Source organism: Grammomys surdaster, unplaced genomic scaffold (genome assembly GCF_004785775.1).
Source record: "Grammomys surdaster isolate TR1022 unplaced genomic scaffold, NIH_TR_1.0 126063, whole genome shotgun sequence".
Taxonomy (NCBI): domain Eukaryota; kingdom Metazoa; phylum Chordata; class Mammalia; order Rodentia; family Muridae; genus Grammomys; species Grammomys surdaster.
This window is the reverse complement of record NW_021620873.1, coordinates 1,746,372-1,769,260: the sequence shown is the minus strand read 5'-3', so window position 1 is coordinate 1,769,260 and position 22,889 is coordinate 1,746,372. Positions and strand designations below refer to the sequence as shown.

Sequence of the window (22,889 nt, the reverse complement as noted above, 5' to 3'; positions counted from 1 at the left end):
AAACAGAGAGCTGTTTGTCTCTAAAAAGTCAAGGCTGGAAGCCACCCTGTGGTTCTAACCATTGAGCAACCCACTACATGCGGCATCCCTTTCTGCGCCTTGTCAGGGCAAGCCTGGATGTTCTTTAAGCATCTGAAGTGCAGAGTTTGGGTGGTTTGTATTCTGTGAAAGCTTTGCCAAAGCAAAAGGTTTTGTTGTCACAATGAGGCTTTGGTAGCAGCTGCTGCGTTTGGGCTTTTTAGCGCTTACCATTTGCTGGGATTTAGGAGCATTGTTGTACCAACCACATTAGGAGATAGAATATGGTGTGCCCATCCCTGAGTTCTTCATTTTCCTAGTGCTGGCAATGTGGTCCTTGGGATGTGAGCCCTACTACAGCAATGGAGATTCACGTGTTGCTGACTAGAATGAAGGCCCGGGGAAGTCTTACATTAAAGGTCTTATTGAACTTTATCTAAATAATCTTAGGTTTGAAAATTCTTGGCCGAGTACCAAAAAATAGTCATTTTGTAAGCTACAGTCTAATTCTTTCTGTATCTCTAGTCTGCTGGGGTGAGTCGGGATAGGTGGAACTTTAGTCCCTTGACACCTGAGACCTTTCCTAGCCTGTAGGGCAGCAAAATTCCCTTTGCCAATATGACAGTATCTGAATGGCCACTTGACAAGGCTGCTAGGAAGGACCCCCTGCCATGCTGGTTCCAAAATCACCAGCTCAAGGGGACAGGCCAGGCATGTGCCAAGATCAGATTAATGTCTGGGAAGATGGGGTGTGGACAAAATATGGAGGCCCTAGTGAAGATCACTGGGGCTGCAGCATATGCAGGCCCAGAGCATTGGCTGTTTAGCCTTGAGAGTAATAGGGATCTTCAGAGAACAGAGTGCAGAGTCCCCCACCTTGTTCGGAGGAAGAATCTAGACTGAGGTCTGTCTTTGGAGCCTTGCTGAGTCTATGGCTGTGGAGTTGGCTGGACAGGAGGAACAAGGGACTCTGGTCTTACCTGGCATTCCAATGTGGGCGTGGACTTGGCCTCTAGGAGGTGCAGGTCCTGGGCAGTTTTTCCCAGGGTGCTGTGCACCGAGAAGACACTTGCACTATGAGTAGGTCTCGTCCCATCTGCTTGGTCCTATGTCCTCACTGTCACCTGTCCAGTCTAGCCAGGTAGATTCCTACTGGGTCCCTGCTGTCTTGTAACCTGCTGCTCTGTCTTCCCCAGGAACTCGTGGGTGACACTTCTAGAGAGGCTCTCGGTGAGGAGGACGAGGACGACTTCCCCCTAGAAGGTATGTGGGCTTCAGTAGCTCTGCCTGTGGCACTGGGGGGGAAAGGCCCATAGAACCCAGAAGGTCCAGGCAGGGCATGTGAAACCCTTCTCAGCACTCAGGGTTACATCCACACCTTGTGCTCAGGGGCTATCAGACTTCAAGCAGGCCATCACAGGGCTAACCCCCTATGGTGGTGTCAGTGATAGTGAATGAATGTCCCCCACTGGCCTCTGGCCTCTCTCCTCTGGTCCCTTATGTAAGAGCTCTCCTTTCTCCAGCAGAAACTCCATGCTGTAGAGCTAGGGACAGTGGCATGGACCCGACCTCTCGCCTGCTGGTTTGTTTCCGGCAGTGTCTGTGCCCTCATCTGTGGATGCTTTGCAGCTGCCCACGGCTCAGCTGACTTCCCATGACTATGACCAGCAATAGAGAGGGCTTCAGCTGCCCATTACTCACAATGGGAGGAGCACCTTGCCAACATTGAGCAGCCCAGGAGAGCAAAGAACCATGTCTGTTCTTTGAGACCCTTGGAAGGACCCTTGATCCGGTTCCTACCTGGGGCTCTCCTGTCATTCCCGGTGCCGTGCCCAAGCCCACCCACACTAGGGCAGGGTTATGGCTGTACATGGCAGGCTGCCAAGGGCAGATGCCTCTCAGCCCTGGCCATGCACCTGCTGGACCTAGGCTGTGGCATCCCTCTATGCTCCTGGCCAGGGGAGAAAACTGGTCCCTGAATGTCATCTTTGTCTTTCTGTTGGCCAAGACTATTGCCTCTTGGCTGCTAGAGAGCTGTTTAAGGGAGGGAAGGGGCCTTGTGAGGCGTGAAGATGAAAAGGAGTCTCTGGCCATCCCAGGAGAGGAGGGCTTTGGCTCCTGGGTTGTTCTGTAAAGCTGCCCCTAATCCCGAGTCTTAGCCGCCTTAACTGGCCAGCTGGGAGTGAAGCAGGAGATTAAGGCTGGCTTGGTGTGCAGGGCTGGGAGCTCCTTTTGAACTTGGGAAAGAACAAAGTAAATATCAGAGGTTCCAAGCTGACCGCAGGCCTGTGTGGCAGAGTGTGGAAAGGAGAGGGACCTTCCTTCTGGGATCCAGCAGCAGCTAAGGATGGGAGGGCCAGCCTCTTACTTACTTCTGAGGCTTGTGCCCTGAGTGCACACCAGTACTGGCATGGTAGGCAGGCCCATGATGCACCCAAGGGAGCTCTGTCTGTCATAGGCTCCCCTGACTTATGATAAGTGTCCCCTATTGAGAGTGCCCCTACCCAAACCAGCCTGACTTATGATGAGTGTCCCCTATCCTGAGTACCCCTTCCCAAGCCAGCCTGACTTATGATGAGTGTCCCCTATCCCAAGTGCCCCTACCCGAGCCAGCCTCCCAGCTCACGTCTGTCTCAGGGACCCCAGCGCCCACGTGGCATCTGCGCAGAAACCTAGTTTTGTAGAACCTAGCAGGCCATTGTTTCTTTCCCACCTAATGAGGCTGTCAAGGCTACGGAAGTATATGACCCCTCTCATTGGGCCTGGTCCCCTCCAGGCCTTGCAAACAGAACCCACAGGAGCTTGGTATCTGGTTAAAGAGAAAGACAAGCCTGAGAAAAGGGAAGAAACTCCAGGTACAAGGCATTTGGTTGAGGATGCCATGTTGAAAACCTGCTGACCAAGTGGAGAAGCCAAGGTGGTCAAGCCACCCAGCTGTTGGGGACTGCAGTTAAGGGACAGGTGGGAGGGCAAGGGCTTCTCAAGAAATGGCTTCAGGCAGTTCCATTCACTCCTCGAGGGCAAGTCCACTGGCAAGGCTAGCTGGCAGTGCCTGAAGTCTGAAGAGGCCTCTGAGGAGCAGCAGGTAGCTGCCCTGGCTTCTCTCCCTGCTTGAGCTCCCCGGCAAGCTCAGCAGTCATACCTCAGTCCCCAGCACCTCTAAGCCATTTCCACTGAGTGAACTTAACTTGGTGTCTTCCCATCTGCTCTCCATGGAAGTGTAGCATAGACAGTGGAGGTGGTGGCTCTGATCTGCCAGGGCGGCTCAGCTGTGTCTCCAGTGGCCAGGTTAGAAAGCTAGTCTCCTTCATGGCCTTTCACATGGGGGAAGGATGGGGAAGAATGGATTCACTAGAGCTGGCTCTTACTGTTCTCTCTTTGTCCAGGGTCCCTGCCTTCACTCACAGTGTCCCTTGGTTCTCTTCAGGTCCCAGAGTGTGAGGACCAGACACTATTTGTAGACAGTTGTCTTTTTTCCTTGATTCCTCTTTGCCTCCTTTCCCTCTCAGTCACAAGTGTCTCTAAAGCAGAATCCTGGGATGTGGGCCCAGTGGTGGCAGCGCGTGGGAGGGCAGCATGCACGTTTGGAGGCGAGCCGAGAATGCTTGGGGGCTCTGCTGGCCAGATCACTGCTGCTGGGAGGGAGGTCGTAGTGGTTCCCTGAAAAGCAGAGGCTCGCTCACAGCAGACACACCTTAATCCAGGGCTCTGGGCTCTTTCAGATGTTCAACCAAACTTGCTTGAACTTGAGGCTCTTAAAACTGAAAATACCCTGGATAGGATTGCCTAAAAAGGCCTGGCTGGACCTAGGAACGTAGCTGGCCACACTATACAAGCAGATGCATGCATGCACGCCCTTGTTCCCTCACCCTCTCCATCTCTTTCTGTCCTCTGTCCCTGAAAGTCTGAGATGGGATTTTGGGGAGCATCAGGAACATCTACCCATGAAAGGGCACAATAGTGACACCCCTGGCTCTTTTCTGTCAGGGAGGATCACTTGGCCCAACTTCCCTCTCCTCTAAATTAGAACAATGACATGAAACTCCACCCCTAAGCTCTCCACCCTATGAATGCGGAATGTGCGCTGCTGTCTCAGGCAAGGCATGGCTTCTGGGCCATGGGGTTCTATGCAGAAATTCTGCTCTTGCTTTTATAACCGGGAAAACTCCAGGCTTGTGAGATCTGACTGTAGTATAATGTCGGGGATAGGGAGAGGCTGTGAAAAGTACACCTTTTTTCTTCTTTTTCTTTCTTTCTTTCTCTCTCTCTCCTTCCCTCCTCTCTCTCTCCCTCTCTTTCTTTCTTTCCTTCTTTCTTTCTTTCTTTCTTTCTTTCTTTCTTTCTTTCTTTCTTTCTTTCTTTTTTTATACAGAGTCTTGGTACCATAGCCTGGTGAGCTTGGGGTGGAGGTCTGAAGTTCACAGTCCTGTCATAGCCTCCTAAGTGCTGGCATGACACGAGTGTGCAGCCTTGCCTAGCTTTCAATTTTGCATCTTAAACTTCATTCCCGATGTTGTAAAATGCAAATGGTGACGCTTGTACACTGTGTTAGTAAGGACTTAATGAGACGACATGTGTACCTGCCAACTTGACCGGCAGTGCCAGGCTGGCACATCTGTGCATCTCTGGAGGCTTTCCCTCCTGAGGCTTGTGCCAATCATGCAAGAAACCATTTGGCCTGGAATGCACACACGATCTCTCTCCTCGAGGACGCAGATTTACCCTCCTAATTATTTTTGGCATAGGCTAATATTAAAATCCATCTGCATTCCCCCTGACAGCTGCTTGCTGGAGGCTCAGAGGCCCAGAAACATCCTGGCAAGCCACCCTCAGACCAGAATGTTTGTCACAGATATCTCTGTGTGGACAGTTGTAGGGGATCAGGGGCATGTTAAGGCGGGTGTCCAAACTTCAGCACGGAAACCCCAGTTCATACCCAGTCTTCTATCGTGTCTACTTGAAAATTTGCTGGCTATCCAGGTAGAAAAGACATGTGTCACACTCTTGATGGTCATTTCTGCACTTTGCCTGGATCTTTACTGCCTCGGTCATAACCTGGTTTTCAACTTCCTGCTTTTACCCAAGCTTGCTGTTAACTAGGCTCTTGTGGGTTGTGTTAAAATAAGCTAGCATTGGGTGCTGTAACCTGAGTTTGGATTTTTGCTGTGTATTTCAACCGTTTCCTTCTACACTAGGTTCCCCAAGTTGCTCAAGCCAGGATTGGCAGACTCTGTCTGTCTTAGCTTACCTACACTTGTCTGTAGGACATGGCACAGCTGGGTTCACGCTTATGAAAACCCTCCTCTGTACAGATGAATAGATGTGCCAGCCCCCCTGGCAGTGTGGGGGCAGCAGCTAGCACGGACCAGCCTCCAGAAAGTTAGAGCTCTGTCTGTGCAGATATGGAGCCTGCTGTGAGGTCATCAGAGGGCCCCATCTGGGACTGTACAGAATGAGTTGCCAGATTGAATGGAGGTAGACCATGCCTTGCCAGCTCAGATGCATTTGTACCAATTAAGAGACACAGCTCAGTACTCCTCCTTCCACACCTGCCTGTCATCCGCCGAGAAATGCCAGAAGTAATACGCTCTACACATATCTCTGGTGTCACGTGCGTGACACTTCTAGAACTGAGCAATGTGTTTTTCAAAGCCTCCCCCAGTAACTTCAGATGATCCCAAGTGACCCTAGCCACAGGGCAAGAGGCCTAGGTGAACATGCGCCCATGCAGCTCAGAATGGAGCTGCTGTACAAGGAGGGCCCACATGGCTTCCAAGCCCTCTTCTCCCCCTGCTGTTTGGGTGGCGCCAGCTGTCAGCGCTCAGGCTGGGTGGGCTGTGCCAGGCTGCTCTCTAGGTCACTGCTGTTTGCCAGGGTAAACAGTCCCCAGAAAGTGATGGGACCTCTCCCAGCATGTGATCCCAGAGGGGCCTCCTATTGGCCCTGGGGATGGTTTGGGAGTCCAGGCTCTGATCACAGCTGCCACCTTTCCCTGGTTCCCAAGTCTCTTCCCTTTCTCTTCCTCCTCCTCCTCCTTCTTCCCTTTTTTAAACTGGGGGAGGGGAGAGGGAAAGAGGCTGTCTTTGATCTCAGCGGAGGAAAGAAGTCTGTTCTGTTCAGGCTTTTGGCTAACACAACAAACAGTGTTTAAAATTTAACTTTGCTTAATTAATTAGTAATTCTGTTTAATGCTGTCTGATCTCCCTCCAAAAGGTATTTTGAAGCTTGAGAAGGGAACTTCAAAGGGAGCCGGGTGAAGATGGTCAAGTAATGCATTTAATCTGGCAGTGGCTGGGGGGTGGAGTGCAGCCAGGCTGGAGCTGATGCTTAGAGAGAATCTTCTGCTAAATCAGCCAGCCAGCTCCGGTGGCCATGGCCTCAGTGTGAGACGGACAGAGAGAGAACAGCTTCCAAAGAGAAGGAGTCCCACAACACAGCCCCTCATCGTCTTCTTGGCTAAGAAGCAATTTTAAGAAAGTAGACATGACATTTTCTCCCTTCTGTGACCACTATGGATGGTTAAGCAGGTTGGGCACTGTACCGGGTTTCCAGTTAGCCGGACAGTAAGTCACAGTAAGTTCCGGGCTGTGCCCTATCGAGCAAGCATATACCTGGGAAGGAGTGGAGGGCCGCCTTCACTTAAGCAATACACAAAGGGCCAGACAGGTCCTAGCTGTGATGACTCGATTCAGCTCTCCTGTGTGCAGCAGAAGTAGCCAGGGAAAAAAAAAAAAAAAAAAAAAGAAGTAGCCAGGGACTAGTACGTGTGACATGTCTCATTAAACTTCACTTGGAAGGCCAGGCTGCAGGCCCAGTGGCTCACAAGGCATACTCGGCATCCTCTTCTCTATCACCCAAACATGCTTCTTGGGCATTAGAACATCTTCCTGTGTTCCTTACCCAGCTCCCTTTTCTGTGCTTCCCTTTCTCCCGTCACCCTGGCAATGTGCCGTGCTGTGGTTCTCCCTGGCAGCTGGAGTATGCTCCAAGTGCCTTTGAAAGATGTCTCAGACTGGCAGCTGGTTAAGCAGGGACAGGAAGCAGAGTGAAGACTCAGCCACCAGAGTCCTCTTTGGCAGCATGGTACCCTTCTGATCCCTGGGTATATGACTTGGGGACCCTGCAGTGAGCAGCATTTGCTGCCCGTCCCTGATGCCAGTGACCATAACCAGGTGGAGATGCTCTGCTCAGCTGCCAGGCTACAATATAGTTTTCCTTGGTTTGGTTTGGATGGGTCATCTGCAAATCCCATGCCGGCTGCCAGAATCCTAGCCCTCCCTCTGACCCCATGCCTACATGGCTTTCTGTGGCTCCTCTGCCGCCTCTTCCCACACTTGGTCAGGGAACAATAGGGGTGAAAGGTCTTCTTTGTTAAGGCACAAGGTATCAAGGAGTCTTACCCTGGCAGCATGTCTCCCAGGCCTACTGTGCATTTCTGCCCTGTTCAGGCTGGGATGCTCTGAATATTCACTAACGTGGCCACCCAGCGGTATCCTGGAGGCTTGATGAGCTAGGACATCATGATGGACCAGCTGGGGAAGAGAGGACAGTCTAAGCCACTCAGTTCTCTAGAGAGGAAACTCGAGGATAAAAGAGGGGTGCTTTCCACCTCAGGTGAGGAGAAAGGAAGGGGCGGGGGAGGATCCGAAGGAAGACACACTCTGTAGCATGGCAGCAAGAGTGCTCCAGAGGAGAGCACGGAATAGCGGTTCCTTGTCTTTGGGCTTATCAAGTGGAACATGAAAGGGAACATTGAACCTGGAGGTGCTTGTCTGATAACTTCCCTTTGAACTTGAAGTCGGGTTTCGATAAGCCTGGCCAGCTTGCATCAGCAGGACCTCTGCAGAGCCAGGCAGTGGCTTTGAAGATGGAACTAGGCTTTGTTTTGCTGTCTGCTTCCTCTTCTCTCTCTGGGAGGGGGAGGGGAGGCGTCTGCAGACTGTGATGTCTCTATGGTACGTACAGAGAGGGAGATTGGGGCAAGGGAGATTGTTCAGCCTGGGCTACCAGCTGGGACTGGGGGACAGCCAACACTCATTGAGCACTCGCTGAGTACCCACTGTAGGATCTGACCACCATCTCCTCACAGCTCTGTCCTGGAACTCACTCAAGGATGCTGTCTACTGAGAACCTATCCCTGTGAGGGCGATACCGCCTCTCTTCCACTAGACAGACTCTTAAAGCTGCCTGGGCTGGAAAAGTAGGAGTACCAAGTGCCACTCTGTCCCATGATGCTTTTGTGCAGTCCAGCTGTGTCTGCTGGACCTACTGGTGACAACTAAAGCCAGGGCCTCAGCAGAGCTCCCTGGTTCAAGGAGTAGCAGGAGGGCCACCTCTTCCCAGGGCCTGAACAGCAAAGCCATACCTTGTGTCCTGTCTGGACTCATGGTAGCATCTGTGGCTCAGTGGGCACTAAATAGATTTAGTAGTCAGTGTTTGACTGTCTTTGGGTCCCAGGCCAGTTACTAGCCTGGCCTTCCTGGATTCAGATTCAGCTGGAGGAGGGTGTCAGAATGGGACAGTTAGAGATGGAATACAAAGTACTTGGGGATAGGAGCCTCCCTGACAGTAAGGGTGCGGGTCCCCGGGAGCCTTCTGAGGAGGTGGCCTTTCTGCTTTTATGCTCCTTCGGCTTTACTTTGCAATAACAGACCATTCCACAGTCAGCACTCTTGATGACATCAGGGAGCTGTGGCCTCTCTGGAGTATGGGGTGGAGGCCCTTGTGGGTGTTGGCTGTGCTGAGGCAGGAAGAGACAGAAGAAAGAGGCTCCCTGGGGAATGGACCACTGCCCCAGGTCCATCTGTAGCTGCTAAAGTCTCTGGGAACCTGAAGTATTCCTGTGCCTTGATTTTTCCATCTAGAAAATGGAGCTAATGATAGTGACTGTGTCAAAAGGTCCAAGCGGAGACACAGTTCATGAATAGCCAGTGCTGAGGGCTGCGGGGCGCAGTACTATGCAAGCCCATTGCCCATGCTGTGAACACTAGTTCCATATGGACTGCTACAAATACTGCCATGAAGAGAGGTCTGACCTGGAGAATATGAACCCCCCACCCCAGCCGTTGCTCTTGGGTGCTCATCACAACACTGGGGTGTGTGGATTGAGTGAGGTGGGGACAGAGCCTCACTGTCCTGTCTGTGCCTCTTGTCACCAGGATCCTGTCATCCCGAGAAAATTCAGTTGGAACTCTCAGTCTGGTTGAACTATCTCAGGTCCCCTCACAGTCCTCCAGGCCTCCCAGCCCTTAGGTCAGGGCTCTCCTCCATTCGTTTCCCTACAGTAGAACAACAAAGTCACTGTACGGGGGTGGGGAGGCACTTGAGGAGGGCAGAGGTGGGGACGTCTTCTAGAAAAGTACAGTGGAGCTTTTTTGTGTCACATAGAAAGAGTCAAAGATTCCTCTGGGACATTTTGTACATGGTGGAACCTATTACCTGGGTTCTGGGTCTAGGATGATGGGTCTACCAGGCTGGCCCCTTTTAGACACAGGAAGAGTGATACCAGTAGGCCACACACTTCATATGTCTACTCTGCTCCTGAAAGGCAGCCACTCAGAAGACCATGTCCTTTGGCAGAGGGGAGAACTCCAGGTGAGCGGAGGTCAAGGGCAAGTGTCAGGGTGAGTGCAATCCCTGAAGAGGCCAGTGTCTTTTCAGCATATGCACATAAACCCATCCTCCAACTCTTAATTCAGTCCTCCCTCTGCTCTTCCCTCTGAGTGCATCCGTATCTTTGAGGGTGCCACGGTGTCAGTATAGGAGGCAGTGAATACAGAAGGCTCTGGTCCCTGGACCCCCTTCTCCGTGCCCTACCCTACTGTGTGGTTGGTTGTCTCTACAAGGTACTGAATCTGCCTATAGGCTGCTTATCCAGCCTGTAAACCTGGGGCTGAGCAGGAGTCTGAGAGGCTACAGAGAAACCTGAGTAACTGGTAGGACTGCACCACAAAGGCTTTCTCGGGGCAGCCTGTGGCATCACCAGGGCCAAAGAACAGAACGCTGTGGAGCACGGCCAATAGGCAGGGCAGGAGGGCCCAGCGCTCGCTCCTGGCCTGAGGACAGCACAGCCACCTGATCCTGACTTGCTCACCTCTGCCTGTGCCTCCCCGCAGTGGCCCTACCACCTGAGAAGACCGACAGCCTGGGCAGCGGAGATGAGAAGAGAATGGAGAAACTGAGCGAACCCGGCCAGGCCTCCAAGAAGCAGCTCAAGTTTGAAGTGAGTTTCCTTCCGAGGGCTGTGACTTTACAGTGGTGCTCTAGAAGGGGAAACTGAGGCCCATCTGAATGGAAGGAGCTGTCACCTCTTATGTGGATAATTGCTTCTGGGAGAGATCCTTCCTGCTGCCCCTGGGTCATGACACTTCAGCTGCAGCCTCTCTACATGAGTGGTGGCCAATACATACCACCAGGACAAGGTGTGAGCACATGTAGGGAGATAGGACTCTCATCCTTGGACTTGTTACCTTCTTATGGGATCTTCAGAGTCCTCAAGTCTTCCCTTTCACCCCCAGAGGCTGACCTGGGACCTATAGGGGTCTCCTATGGTGTGTAAGAAGCTAAGACAGGAAGGAGCCCTGGGCAGGCCCCCAGTTCTCTCTGGGCCTCCATTTCCAAACCACATGGTCAACACAAGGGCTGGGCCCTCCCAGAGCATATAGCTCATCCTCCCGCTTGTCTCAGACCCCAGCAGTGGATTGCAGGCACAAGGCCCAGGGTGAGGGGGCTCAGAGTGAGGTCTAGGGCAGTGGAGGATGCTGGCATCCCTCACCCTCACTGCTTCACGCCTTCCCTGCCCCCCCCCTTCAGAGACCACAGTAGGGCACAGCTCTGCTGTTGGCACAAAGCTGTGAATTCAGGCCAAGTCCGTTCACGTTTCAGCCCTCCCTGGACTGTGGGTATTTGCTGGGGGTTCTGGGATCATTTGGTACTCCCATTCTACAGTATACAGTGGGTTGCCTTGCTTGGTGTAGCTGGGGCTCCTTTCTTTTCCCCAGTGCTAATGGAACCCTGTTGCTTGCCAGGAGAACAACAATAAAATGAGTATGGTTCCTGGTTCCTGCCCTTGAATTTTGAGCAGTGTGGTTAAAGACAGACAAGAGACATAGCTAGCCAATGCAGTGTGTGTGATATATATGTACAGGGGTGTGTGGTGTGTGTGTGTGTGTGTGTGTGTGTGTGTGTGTGTGTGTGTGATATGTGTTGTACCACATCAAATACTTCTCAGGAGGGGTGGGCACTTGGCAGGTGTCAGATTAGCATGTCATAGATGGGGGAAGGCTGGCTTTGAACTCAGCATGGTCCACCTAAGAACTGGAGGGAACCAGCTTCAGGCTGCAGCAGCTGCAAGCAGGGACACCTTGTCTGCCATGCACACTACAGTCAGCAGCTATCTTCCCTCATGGTGGTCAGGCCTGTCTCCATGCTCTGTGAGCTGGGGCATGGGTGTCATTCCATTGTTTGGGTCACCTCTGAGTCCTTGATGCCTGGCCCTGTAGGGCTGCCCTTGGCAGAGAAGCAGGATACTTGAGGTAGGAGTTTGGGGACTGTCCCTTATAACTTCAGGGGACCTGGGAACTCTGAGCTGATGAAGAACCATATGGCAAAGGACTTAATTATTCTGACAGCTTTATGGGACAGAGGATAGATACAATCATTTTCTGTCACTTATATGAGAGGAAAATGAAGCATCAGAAACACATCCCAGGAGGAGTCTGGACAGACTCCGGAGTTTCACCTCTTCATGTCCTGCCTGCTGCTGCCCAGTTCAGTTGCCTGTCCTGACATCTTGCCTGCTGTCCCAAGTCATTAGTCCCTGTTGCTTTCCAAAAGCTTCTCACCCGTGGTTGAAGCTTGCCTCATGAGACCAGTCTCCTGTCTGAGTCTATGTGTCTCCTTTGTCCTTTGAACACTAGAGATTACTGGTGCCCTGGGACCTGTATGCTGTGCCCAGGCTCTAGCATCTTTCCCTGGCTGCTCATGTCTTAGTCACTGTCCTTCTCCCTTTACCAGGGTCAGGGGATAGCCAGGGGTGCCCATGGCCTTACCATTGGGCCCATGGTGATGCTCTAGTTGATAGTTAAACAAGACACATGTCTGTTTGTCCAGGAGCTGCAGTGTGATGTTTCTGTGGAGGAAGACAGCCGGCAAGAGTGGACTTTTACTCTGTATGACTTCGACAACAATGGCAAAGTCACCCGTGAGGTAAGTGTGCTTCTTGCTTCAGCCCTCAGGCACAGGGCTTGGACTTAGCCTGAGTCTGCTGTCCCCTCACCCTGCCTGGCGGGGGCAGAGCTAGGGAAGGACTTGTGGTGAAAGGTTGCTGGGAGTGTCCTGGCATCTCACACAGTTTGTCACTGGGTATACCCCTCTGGGGAGAGGTGGGAGATGGTGGCAAAGTCCAAGGCCTTCCAGAGAGGAACTCCAGGTTCCAACTGTCTCTCCCTGCCTCCTTTCTCATGCCGCCCCTAAGCTCTAGAAGCCACCCTTGGCTGCCTTAGTGAGTCCCCAAGGCCACACAGAACAGGAGCAAACAGTGACTGTGGCTGGTCCCAGGCCCCCCTCCCCATTCAGGATCCTCCTACAACTCATCCCAAGATCCTCTCACCCTCTCCATGCCTCTGTCTCTGCCAATTGAGCACCAGGCTGAGCACTCACTCAGCAGGGAGGAGAGTGTCAGTTCTCCATGTGTTGCTCTGACAACCCAATGAGGCAGAAAACACCAAAGGAACGGAAGGAGCCGTGGAGCTGGAAGCAGCTTCTTAGAGGGGCAGCCCATGCTAAGCTGACCTTATCCAGGTGACATGCTGCCCTGGGAGGGCGCCTGCGCAGCTGATCCCCTGGCCTGTGGCCCCTTTGCAGAATAGATAGAGTGGGTCTTTAAGGCCCTGCAAGAAACCCAGATTCTATTCCAGGTGCCAGGAATCAGGCTCAGCTCCTTCCCTCTGCCTCTCCGGGAGGCCTGCTTTGTGGGGCGAGGCCTGTTAGAGATGGTGTTTGGCACCTGTGTGGCGTTAGAAGACCAGGTGGGGGGCTTTGTGTCCTCTTGTGGCCCAACATCCTGTCGTAGGTAACAAGAGCAGTGAGTTGGCTCATGCATCCCTGAACTTCAGTTCTGGGAGGTTTACTTCCAGTATGCTGAAGTATAGCTGAGTCCAGAGGCTCCGTATGTGCAGGACCAGAACATGGATGTTCCGTCTCCAGTCTCTTCTTACTGTGAAGACTCTTGATGGCACTGTCCGCTCTAGCCTGGATCCCTCCCTCTCAGGATTCCCTCCCATTCAGAATTTCCATACATGGCCCAGAGCCAAGTCTCATTTGGCTTCCCATATGGGACCACATGGCATCTTTTTCACACATGCCACGATGAAGATGGCCAGCCCTTGATGGCCGCCCTCTTCCTTGCTTCTCTATTTAGAGATGCGTGGGGGCCTCCTCTGTGTATCTTCTACTGCAAAGTCCTTGCAAGCCGAGACATGGACAGACACTCATTTCTGGTTTGCCCCTTGTGTCCTTAGAGGTGAGAGGCAGGAGCCACAGGGAAGGGAGGCTGTCCACGCGAGGTGGGTCAGTGTGGCCTGAAGCAAACCTTGTGTTTTCTTTCTGAAGAGCTGAGATACTGGTTAAGGACCTTGCCTTGTGGATCACCTCATCCCTGTCCACAAAAGTCCTTTTTTAAACCTGCTGTACCAACCTCTCCCTCTCTTCCTCTGTACCAACCTCTCCCTCTCTTCCTCGTAGTGTGAGTACACGTATTTTGGTGCGCTCAGGCAAACAGATCCTACCTTACTGCATCTGCTGCCTGGAGCCTGTGTCTGAGCTAATCCTCCAGGTCTGATCTTATAAACCTGGGCTCTCAGTCACATAGGAAGCAGTTGTGATCACCTGTGTCAGCTTCCTGTCACTGTAGCAAATACTGAGCTACTCAACCTACAGAGAGAACAGGCTCACTCCAGTTCGTGATCAGTCCAGTCAGTTCTGTTGTTTCGGCCATGGCAAGTCAGCATAATCTGGCAGGTGGGCATGACAAAGCAAAATTACTCACCTCAGGGCCTGGAAATGAGGCCAGAAGGAAGAGAAGACCAGGTCCCACAGTCCCCTTTGGGAACATGCCTCCAGGGACCTGAAGGCCCACCACAAGGGCCTTTCAAAGCGTATTACCTAAAAGCTCTGCCAGCTCCCAATAGACCACTCCAAGATCATATCTTTATTATATTGGTTTAGAAACAAACTGTAGCAGCCCCCATTTCTGTGCCAGACCCTGGTTTTTAAGATGGCAGCAAAGCTGCTTCTTCAGCTTCTGAGCCATACAACACTTGAAGAATGTTGGCAGCGGCCTTCGGTTTCCTTGTTTGTCACCTCCATCATGATAATGTCACCATAATCTCCTGAAGAAGGTGCAGTTCTGAGAATGGGTGGTATGGTTCTGCAGGGAGTCATGGGGAGGACAGGGAGAAAAGGAGTCCTGTATGGTCTCACCAGGAGGACCCGAGACAGCTCAGTGAGCAGGAGTAAACAGCTAGAGGCTGCGTCTCAAACTGCTGCCCTCCACAATCTGTCTCCACAGCTTCCTGTCTGGTCTTTTAGAGGCTTTTGCTAAAACCTAAATTAGTTGTCAGCATTGATGATTTGGAATATTTCTCAGAAGACTGGCTTTCTGGGTACCCTGAGTGGCTTTATTCTGTAGAGTTAGCCTAGTGAAATGTCCACCATGTTTCACGGGGACCTATCCCCCGGCGTAGACCCTACAGGTCTCTTAGCCATCACACACCTGCCTGGCTATGACATGTCTGCCTCAGCTGAGGGAAGGTAGAGGAGGGGCCAAGCATGTCAGAGTTCATGAAGAATTGCTGACCAAGATAACTGTAAGTGTGCCTAGGGATAGTGTTTTTTAAAGGAAGTGGCTGGCCCTCAGACAGCTGACCACAGAGAGATACCCAGAGCACAGAAGTCCTAGTAAGGGATGCCTGTGTCCTCTACCCCAGTCAGAAGTCTCTGAGACTCCTCATGAAACACTGCTGGAGTCCCCATTCCGGTTTAATAGGTAACAGGCCCAGACATATTTGGTCAGGTTTCTCACAGACTAGTTTGTCTTCAGTGACTCTTACTTCACACAGCCAAGGTGGAGTGGCTTCAACAATAGAAAGTGACCTCCTCACATCCTGGAGTCTGGAGCTAAGGGCTGAGGCATCAGCCCGCATGGTTCTGGTGAGATCTCCCTTCCTGTCTGTGGACAGCTGGCTTCTCACAGGGAGAGAGCAAGTGGGCTCCAGGAGCCACAGAACAGCAGTGCCTGTCCCCACACACCCCTCCTCTGTCACCACCAGCACTTCCTCCTCTCCATCACTTACTGAATCCCGCCATGGTGTCTGTGCGGATGCCTGCAGAGGGACAGGCAAGGGCATAGTCCAGTCAAGTGTAAGGACACAATCACATTTCTGTTTCTCGCTCTAAGAACACAGGTATATAGCGTCGCTGGGAGCCTCTCACCTAGGAAGGTTGAGAGCTGGTTTATAAACTCTTCCCCTACCTGGACAAGGCTATTCAGGGAGGTTCCGCACAGCTTTCCTGTTATGGGCCCAGGGGTTCACAAGCCACCCTGAATTTGTGACTTTCCTTCCTTTGCCCTCTGCTCTTCATTCCTTCTTCCTGGGGCTTTTGTCCCATGCCCACCATCTTGCCTTCAGCTCTCTTTGAAGGATCTGGGGCCTTCAGCACGGCAACGGTCACCAGCTCTCAGGTTGCTGGTGGCAGGGCATTGTGGCTAAAGTCTATGGGGCTGTCTGCTTCCTCCCAAACAGGACATTACCAGCTTGCTGCACACCATCTATGAGGTGGTTGACTCTTCTGTGAACCATTCACCTACATCAAGCAAGACACTGCGGGTGAAGCTCACCGTGGCCCCTGATGGGAGCCAGAGCAAGAGGAGTGTCCTTTTCAACCAAACCGGTGAGAGTGACACAACGGTGCCCAATATGGGAAAGATGGGGAGGACCCAAGTCAGCCTGGGAGGGAAGGAAGAGACCCAGGTACCATGGACAGATGCTTGGTGTACAGCAGGGCTTCAACAGGCTCTTGAAGGAATAGGCCTCTGGGGAGGGACAGGGAGGGAATCACAGATGGAAGGCCCAGTGTAAGCAAAGGCATAGAGTTGAGACTGGAGAGGATGCAGGCCAGGTTTTGGAGGGCAGTTTATGAATCTGGAGAGGTGAGTGGGACAGGCAGCTAGTTTGGTCTTCACTGGGCAATCCTGCTGCAGCGCTATAGTTAACGACTTTGAGTGTTTTTTGAGGACACGATGCCAGAAAGCCCTGGCAGAGCTGGAGTAGGCACTGACGAGTTTCTCTTGGGCTTCTGGGACTCAGATCTGCAGAGCACAAGGCCCCGAGCAGACACCAAACCTGCTGAGGAGCTGCGTGGCTGGGAGAAGAAGCAGCGAGCCCCGCTCAGGTATGACATGCCTCATGCCCATGAGCATGTATTGAGTGCCAGCTGGATACATACATCTGAAGGACTTCGAGGGGCAGGTTCTATCCTAGGTTCTCCACAGGGGCCATAAATTTATTTCAGAAAGCACAGATTTACAAATCAGACTCTAAATTTACAAACAAAACAGGACAAAACAAAACCCTAGATATAGCTCATCGCTGTATCCATATAAAAATTCTTTAGATTTTCTCCATGTGGTTTGGATTCAGCATGTATTGGGTGTTCCTGATGTATTATCCACCGTAGATGGGATTAGGGTAGCACCTTGGGGAGTCTAAAACACTGGGATTTCTACTGGGCAATATGTGCCTTCACAGCAGTGGACAGAATCCCAAGCCTCCTGTCCCTTAAGATGGCCTGGCTGTTCAGTGGGCTATGAGAAACCTTCATTTGCAGGCTTCTTGCTCTCAGAACTGTAAGGGCTTATAGACTGCAGTCATCTGTCCTGCTGCAGTCATCGGTCCTGCTGTCACTTCTGCATAAACAGAGGGAAGGGGGCTGTTTAAAGGAAAGCACCTAACAGCAGCATCAGGGCAGCAGGCAAGTGGGGGGATCTTCAACATCTATACCAAAGAAGGCATGGCTGGAGAATGACTAGTCCTTCCTGTGAACATGGATAAGACAGACCATGCTAGGACACTGCTAGGCAGGCAGTGGGCTGGATTGCAGGCTCCAGGCTGGCTGGAGGTGGGCGGGGCTGGGGTGCCTTGAACAGAACTTGTGATGGTGAGGCAGATTACAGTGGGCATTGGGGAAATGAAGGCACAGACTGAGGTTTCTACCTCAGACCCCCCTTCTCCCAAGTCACAGAAGAGGAGTGATGAGCTGCCTGTTTGTTTGGCCCGATGGCTTCCCAGCAGACTTCAGGGTCTGTGCCTTCCTACATCATGTCCTTTTTGTCAAAGGTTCCAGGGTGACAGCCACCTGGAGCAGCCAGACTGCTACCACCATTGCGTGGATGAGAACATCGAGAGGAGAAACCACTACCTAGACCTGGCGGGGATAGAGAACTACACATCTCAGTTTGGACCCGGTAAGGGGCGGCTGTGTGGGGTGTAATCCGGAATCACAGTGCTAGGTGGTGGCCACTGATCCCTGGGGACTGGGCAATATGTAACTTTTTTACTGGGCAGGTCAGAGACTCCTCTCAGAGGACTAAACGCTAACTAAAGACATTTTCAGAATCAAAGTATTACTTGTACAGAGCTGGGCAAAATCCAAGAGAAAGAGAGAGCCGAGAATCCAGCAAAAGCAGTAGCCCCACCCAGGCCATCACAGCCCTGGCCCCACATCAGCCACAGCCCTGGTGGCTGATTGGTCCAGGAAAGTGCTGCTCTGCCAGCATCTGTGCCCCTTGCCCTTGTTCCAGTCCTGCTTCCTCTTACTGTCGAGTTCTCTCTGAGTTCACCCTGCATTTCCCTGTATCCACTTAGGATGCTCGGCCCACATCCTCTAACCCCTTCCTTCTCTCTCCTCCCCTCTCAGCAGATGGGAATGTTTCTCTCCCTGCAGGGCTGCAGAGGGCATGAGAGGGCTGGTAGCTAGACTAAGAGGTGATGGTACCTGGTAACCCAGGGTAGCCCAGTGCACACAGTGGGTGCTCATGAAGTATCTGTTGAATATGTTCCTAGGCTCCCCTTCGGTGGCCCAGAAGTCAGAGCTGCCCCCTCGAATCTCCAACCCAACTCGCTCTCGCTCCCACGAGCCGGAAGCCGCCCACATCCCACACCGGAGGTCCCAAGGTGTGGACCCGGGCTCCTTCCACCTTCTTGACACCCCATTTGCCAAGGCATCAGAGCTCCAGCAACGGCTCCGGGGCACTCAGGACGGGAGCAAGCACTTTGTGAGGTCCCCCAAGGCCCAGGGCAAGAACATGGGTGTGGGCCACGTGGCCAGAGGTGCAAGAAGCAAGCCCCCACTGGTGCCCACCACCCACACTGTGTCCCCCTCTGCCCACCTGCCCACCGGCCCAGCCCTCCTCCCCACCCTGGCACCCCTGGGCCACAAGAAGCACAAGCATCGAGCCAAGGAGAGCCAGGCAAGCTGCCGGGGCCTGCAGGCTCCGCTGGCTGCAGGAGGCTCCGCCGTCCTGGGGCGGGAGCAGGTGAGGGAGCTGCCTGCTGTGGTGGTGTATGAAAGCCAGGCTGGCCAGGCCGTGCAGAGACATGAGCATCACCACCACCACGAACACCACCACCACTACCACCACTTCTACCAGCCCTAGGCTGCCACAGAAAGGACCCGCCCACACCCTAAGGCATTATTAGTCTATTAATTATTGTTATTATGGCAATTATTGTTATTAATAATTATTGTTACTCCACTAATATTTAGCCAGCCTTCATGTAGAAGACATATGGAAACACAGAAGTAAACTTTTATTTATACGTTGTGGGGAAATCCTGTAACTCACCCAAGAAGTGACTCTGGGTTTGGAAGGGTCCTTGGGCCACCCCAGCTGTTCCACACAGCTCTTCCCAAACCCCAGGAGCCCTCGGCCCAACTCCCCTCTCCAGCTCTTCCGGGAGAGCAGCCTTGCCTGGCCGAGCTTCAGAGGCCCTCAAGAGCTCCAGAGGACAACAGCTGCTACCTCTCAGTGTCATTCTGGTTCAACTTCGCCCTTAATTGATTGTAACACACTACAGGGGATCTCGGTGGACTGCCATTGCGCCCTCCCTCCCCTCGTGTTCTCACGCCTCAACCTAGACACCTTAGCTGTGTTTCCCGGAGTTACTGCCTCCCCTTTCCAAAGGGACCTAGCCCTTGGCCCAAGCCAGCCCTGTGCTTTTGTTTTCCTTTGCCATGCACAGTGTGGAAGCGCCCTCTCTCTTCCTGTGCCCCCCCCACCCCCGCCTTGGCTTTTGAAGGATGCACCTGTGTTTAAGGATTGTCCTTGTAGCCAGTTGTCTCAGTTTGGAAACTACTCTAGAGAGAAGCAGCCACATAAAGAGACGTGGTTTCCCAAGATGGCACCATGGTGTGACGGAGGGTGTGAAACCTGAGTTCGCCATCAACAACCAGTTTGTGGCTCTCTTGCTAGAGAGAGCCTTTGTAGCTATAGGTAGCTGCTGCCTGTCCGTGTCTCTGTATCTTTCTCTAAATACACTCTCAGGTATCTTTGCTGGTGTGCAGAAATCACTGCCCTGCTCTGTGGAAGCTCCTGCAACCCAGATGGACCCCCATGTGTTTCCTGGAAAGGCTGCCTGTCCATCAGACGAAAGCAGCCGCCTCCGTCTTACTTCCTTGGGTCTCAGGTCTGCAGTTTTGGAGAGACCTGCTAGGGTATAGAGACTTAGGATGGAATGGGGGTGGCAGCTGAGACACTGGGCAGCATCCCCTACATAAATGAGGTTACACTCCCAGGTTTAATAATTTAAGGAGAGCTGAACAAAGATGGCTGCCAACACCGGGGCAAAGGCTGAGGGGCAGTAGAACCCAGACCAGCACTGAGCTACCACTGTACCTCTATACATGAAGAGTGGGGATCGAGAGGCACCTAGAAACCATGACATTCAGAGAAAGTAGCAGGCTGTGTGAATGAATGAATGAATGAATGAATGAATGAATGAATGAATGAATGAATTTGCCCAGGAGGTGAATGCCACTATTCACTCCCATGCCTGTTTCACATCCTTTTCTAGTAGCATCCACTGAAAGCCTTGGGAGGGAGTGGGGCTTTTATTCTTGAGGGTCTAGAAAGAGTCTGACCCAGAAGGAAATGTTGCCCTCCTGTCTCCTGAGTTTAGCATGGTTGGTAAGCATGTACTTCTGAAGGTAGTGAGCATTTGTTGTTTTCATGGTGTTACTTTTCCCGATTGCTGGTGTGCCTGGGTCTGGTTGGTGCCATCCTCAGGGCATCACTATGAGGAAGCAGGAAGTGGAAGTCCAGTAGAAGTCTTGGGAAGGTGTCTGAGGCTCAGAGAAGTGAAGAACCTGCTTGACACACATGGTAGGTGGCAGTGCTGGGTCCTAGCCTTCAGGATCCCTAGCACTGAAGGATATGAGCCCTGAGTTTTCCTTATGGGAAGCTGTGAGTTTCTGTTTGGCTAGAATCCAACTCAGAGGAGATAACTGCCACCACACCAAGTGGGCAAGGCATTGTGGGAGCTAGCTTTGAGATGACAGGATCCGGTATGAATGAAACAGTTTTTGTCCCTGAGTCACCTGTGTCAGCAGGCCAAAGCAACTGACATTCTGGTTCTAGGACCAGAAGGAAAGAATTTTTGGGGAGACAAAACCCTGGTAAGGGAATTGTGATTGACCGGGCTTGGGGAAGTTAGTCACCCCTGGACCAATTACATGGGTCATCTGGTATGTGCCCACCTGCCACAGGAGACAAGGTCACCCTGGATGAGGACAGGGACAGGAGGACCAGCAAAAACAAAACCCAATGGCCTCCAGGGCCAGAGTTGCCATCAGCAGCTGCCTAGGGAGTGGAAGCCACTGGTTTTAGAACATGGATTCTCAGCCTGAGGAAGGAGGTCCCCTGCTGCTCCAGGATTTTGTTAACTTCTTGCTAACTCTTAAAAGTCACTTAAAAATAGTACCGTGTGTTCACCTGTAAGCGATCAAGGTAGCACATAGAAGCTTAGAGTCAAAGGTAAGTCAGCAGGCTCCATCTCACGTGCTCAGTCTGCAGAGACCCACCCCAACACCCATGTCCAGATGCTCTCCAGGACTGTGAGTGCAGTGTGGTGGTTGTAACAGAGTCTGGTGCCTGGCTGTGGGCTCTGGAGGCCTGACTCCCCTTCCTCAGAGTATGCACCACAAGTGAAATGCCGTGCCTTGGTTTCTCCCTTGTGGGTCCTTTCCAGATGTTAGCTGTCTTCTTCATTACCAGAATAAAAGCATTTTATAGAATATCTCCCATTTAAATGTTTTAATCTAAAAAAGCTTTTTTTCCAACACAGTGTGAAACAATTGTGTAACAGTAACCTTGAACTCACCCACCCAGAAGTTTCAAATGCTGACATTTTGCACTGTTTCTTTCTGATCTATTTTTAAGAGAGAAAACCCTGCAGATATGCTCAAGCCCCTCCCCACCCTGCTTTTTTATTTTTATCCAAGGAGCAGCATAGTGTTCATTCTTGGGCTCTTTCTCTATAGCCCAGTGTACTTGGGGACACCCCTCCCCGCAGTCACTGAACTCTGTCCCCCTACCAGCTTCTCAGCCCCCTCTTGCACAGAGACACTGTCCTCTCCTGGCAGGCCTGTGGCTTGTCTTCTCATGGTTCCCTGTGACACACTGCAAAGAGGATCCTTGTAACTTGTCTTGCTGGCTACTCCCAAGACAGAAAGCAAGAGAAGGCATCAGCACAGAACTGCCGGTTTCAAGAGCAAGTGTGGTTTCCATTTTGAAGCTATTGTGAGTGACCTCATAAAAGTGGTGATAGCAAATAATTAGAGGGAGTGTGAAGACGAAAGGAAAGAGAGGGAGGAAGAGAGGGAGGAAGCTAAAAGAAACAAGATTGGATCCTGTGTGTAGCTATGACCCAGTTCCTAGGCTCTGAGCACCCAGCCTCCCTGGGGCCTGGAGAAGTATTAGTGTTTTTTTTTTTTTTATTTAAGAAGGCATCACGGTCACGCAGCTTTGGACACACATGTTCACAGCTGTTTGGTGGAGGATGGATCTCCACTTTGCTCTTACCTCCCCTGTATGGGGAGTATCACACACCTAGCCATGCTAACTAGACATTTTGGCAAAGAGGCCAGCCAGGACCTGTGTGACTTTCTCCTTTCCCCGGCAGTCACATCTCAGATTGCTATTGGGCCTGAGGATTGGCAGCCAGAGAACTGGGAAGTGGGCTAGCTGTCCAAAGTCACTGATGAGCAGTCCCCGCCTCCCCGACCTGCCTCTGATGCTGGACTGTGGATGCCATCCAGCACCCTCGGCTCCATGTGAAGGTCAAGGATGCCAGTGTCACGACTGGCATCAGGGGACTGCACACCCCAGATTCTCCAAGTCAAGCTTGCCCTTAGCCCAGGCTCACCCTTGCAACCTACCTCCTGGGGCTGCCCTTGAAGCCAGTCCTTAGGAGCGGGTGCTCTAGAATGTTTTTTCCTGACGTACTTTCCTTTGAAGGGCTTCCAGTGCCCAGCATCTGCTCCCAAGGAGGAAGTGGCAGAGTTTAGCTTGTACAGATGACCCAGTTTGGTCTGCACAAGTGGGCAGTTTGCTCTCCCCCGGCCTTCCAAGCACTAGAAGAAATAACCCTGCTGCTACACGAAGTCCATCAGCCTGGCAGCTATGAATCACTCACTCAGGCCTAAGTCCCTCCTGATATGACTTGGGCACAGGCCAGCCTCTCAGTGTGTGGAAGCTTCATTCAGAATCACCTAGAAGAGGTCTGACAGGCCAAGCTTTTGGTCCTACCTTTTAT

The 22,889-nt window shown here is 52.2% G+C and overlaps 1 protein-coding gene across 1 annotated transcript in view; it reads left to right on the top strand.

The window, feature by feature from the left end:
* The window catches only part of Nkd1 (NKD inhibitor of WNT signaling pathway 1), a 75,084-nt gene extending 53,715 nt beyond the window's left edge, over positions 1-21,369 (top strand). Inside the window, exons 4-10 of the mRNA XM_028755504.1 lie at positions 1,215-1,281; positions 10,134-10,240; positions 12,130-12,225; positions 15,822-15,969; positions 16,386-16,470; positions 17,415-17,542; positions 18,141-21,369. Of these exons, the coding sequence (XP_028611337.1) occupies positions 1,215-1,281; positions 10,134-10,240; positions 12,130-12,225; positions 15,822-15,969; positions 16,386-16,470; positions 17,415-17,542; positions 18,141-18,733 (1,224 nt within the window). The 3' untranslated portion in view covers positions 18,734-21,369. The remainder of the gene's footprint in view (positions 1-1,214; positions 1,282-10,133; positions 10,241-12,129; positions 12,226-15,821; positions 15,970-16,385; positions 16,471-17,414; positions 17,543-18,140) is intronic.
* The last annotated feature ends 1,520 nt before the right edge of the window (positions 21,370-22,889 follow it).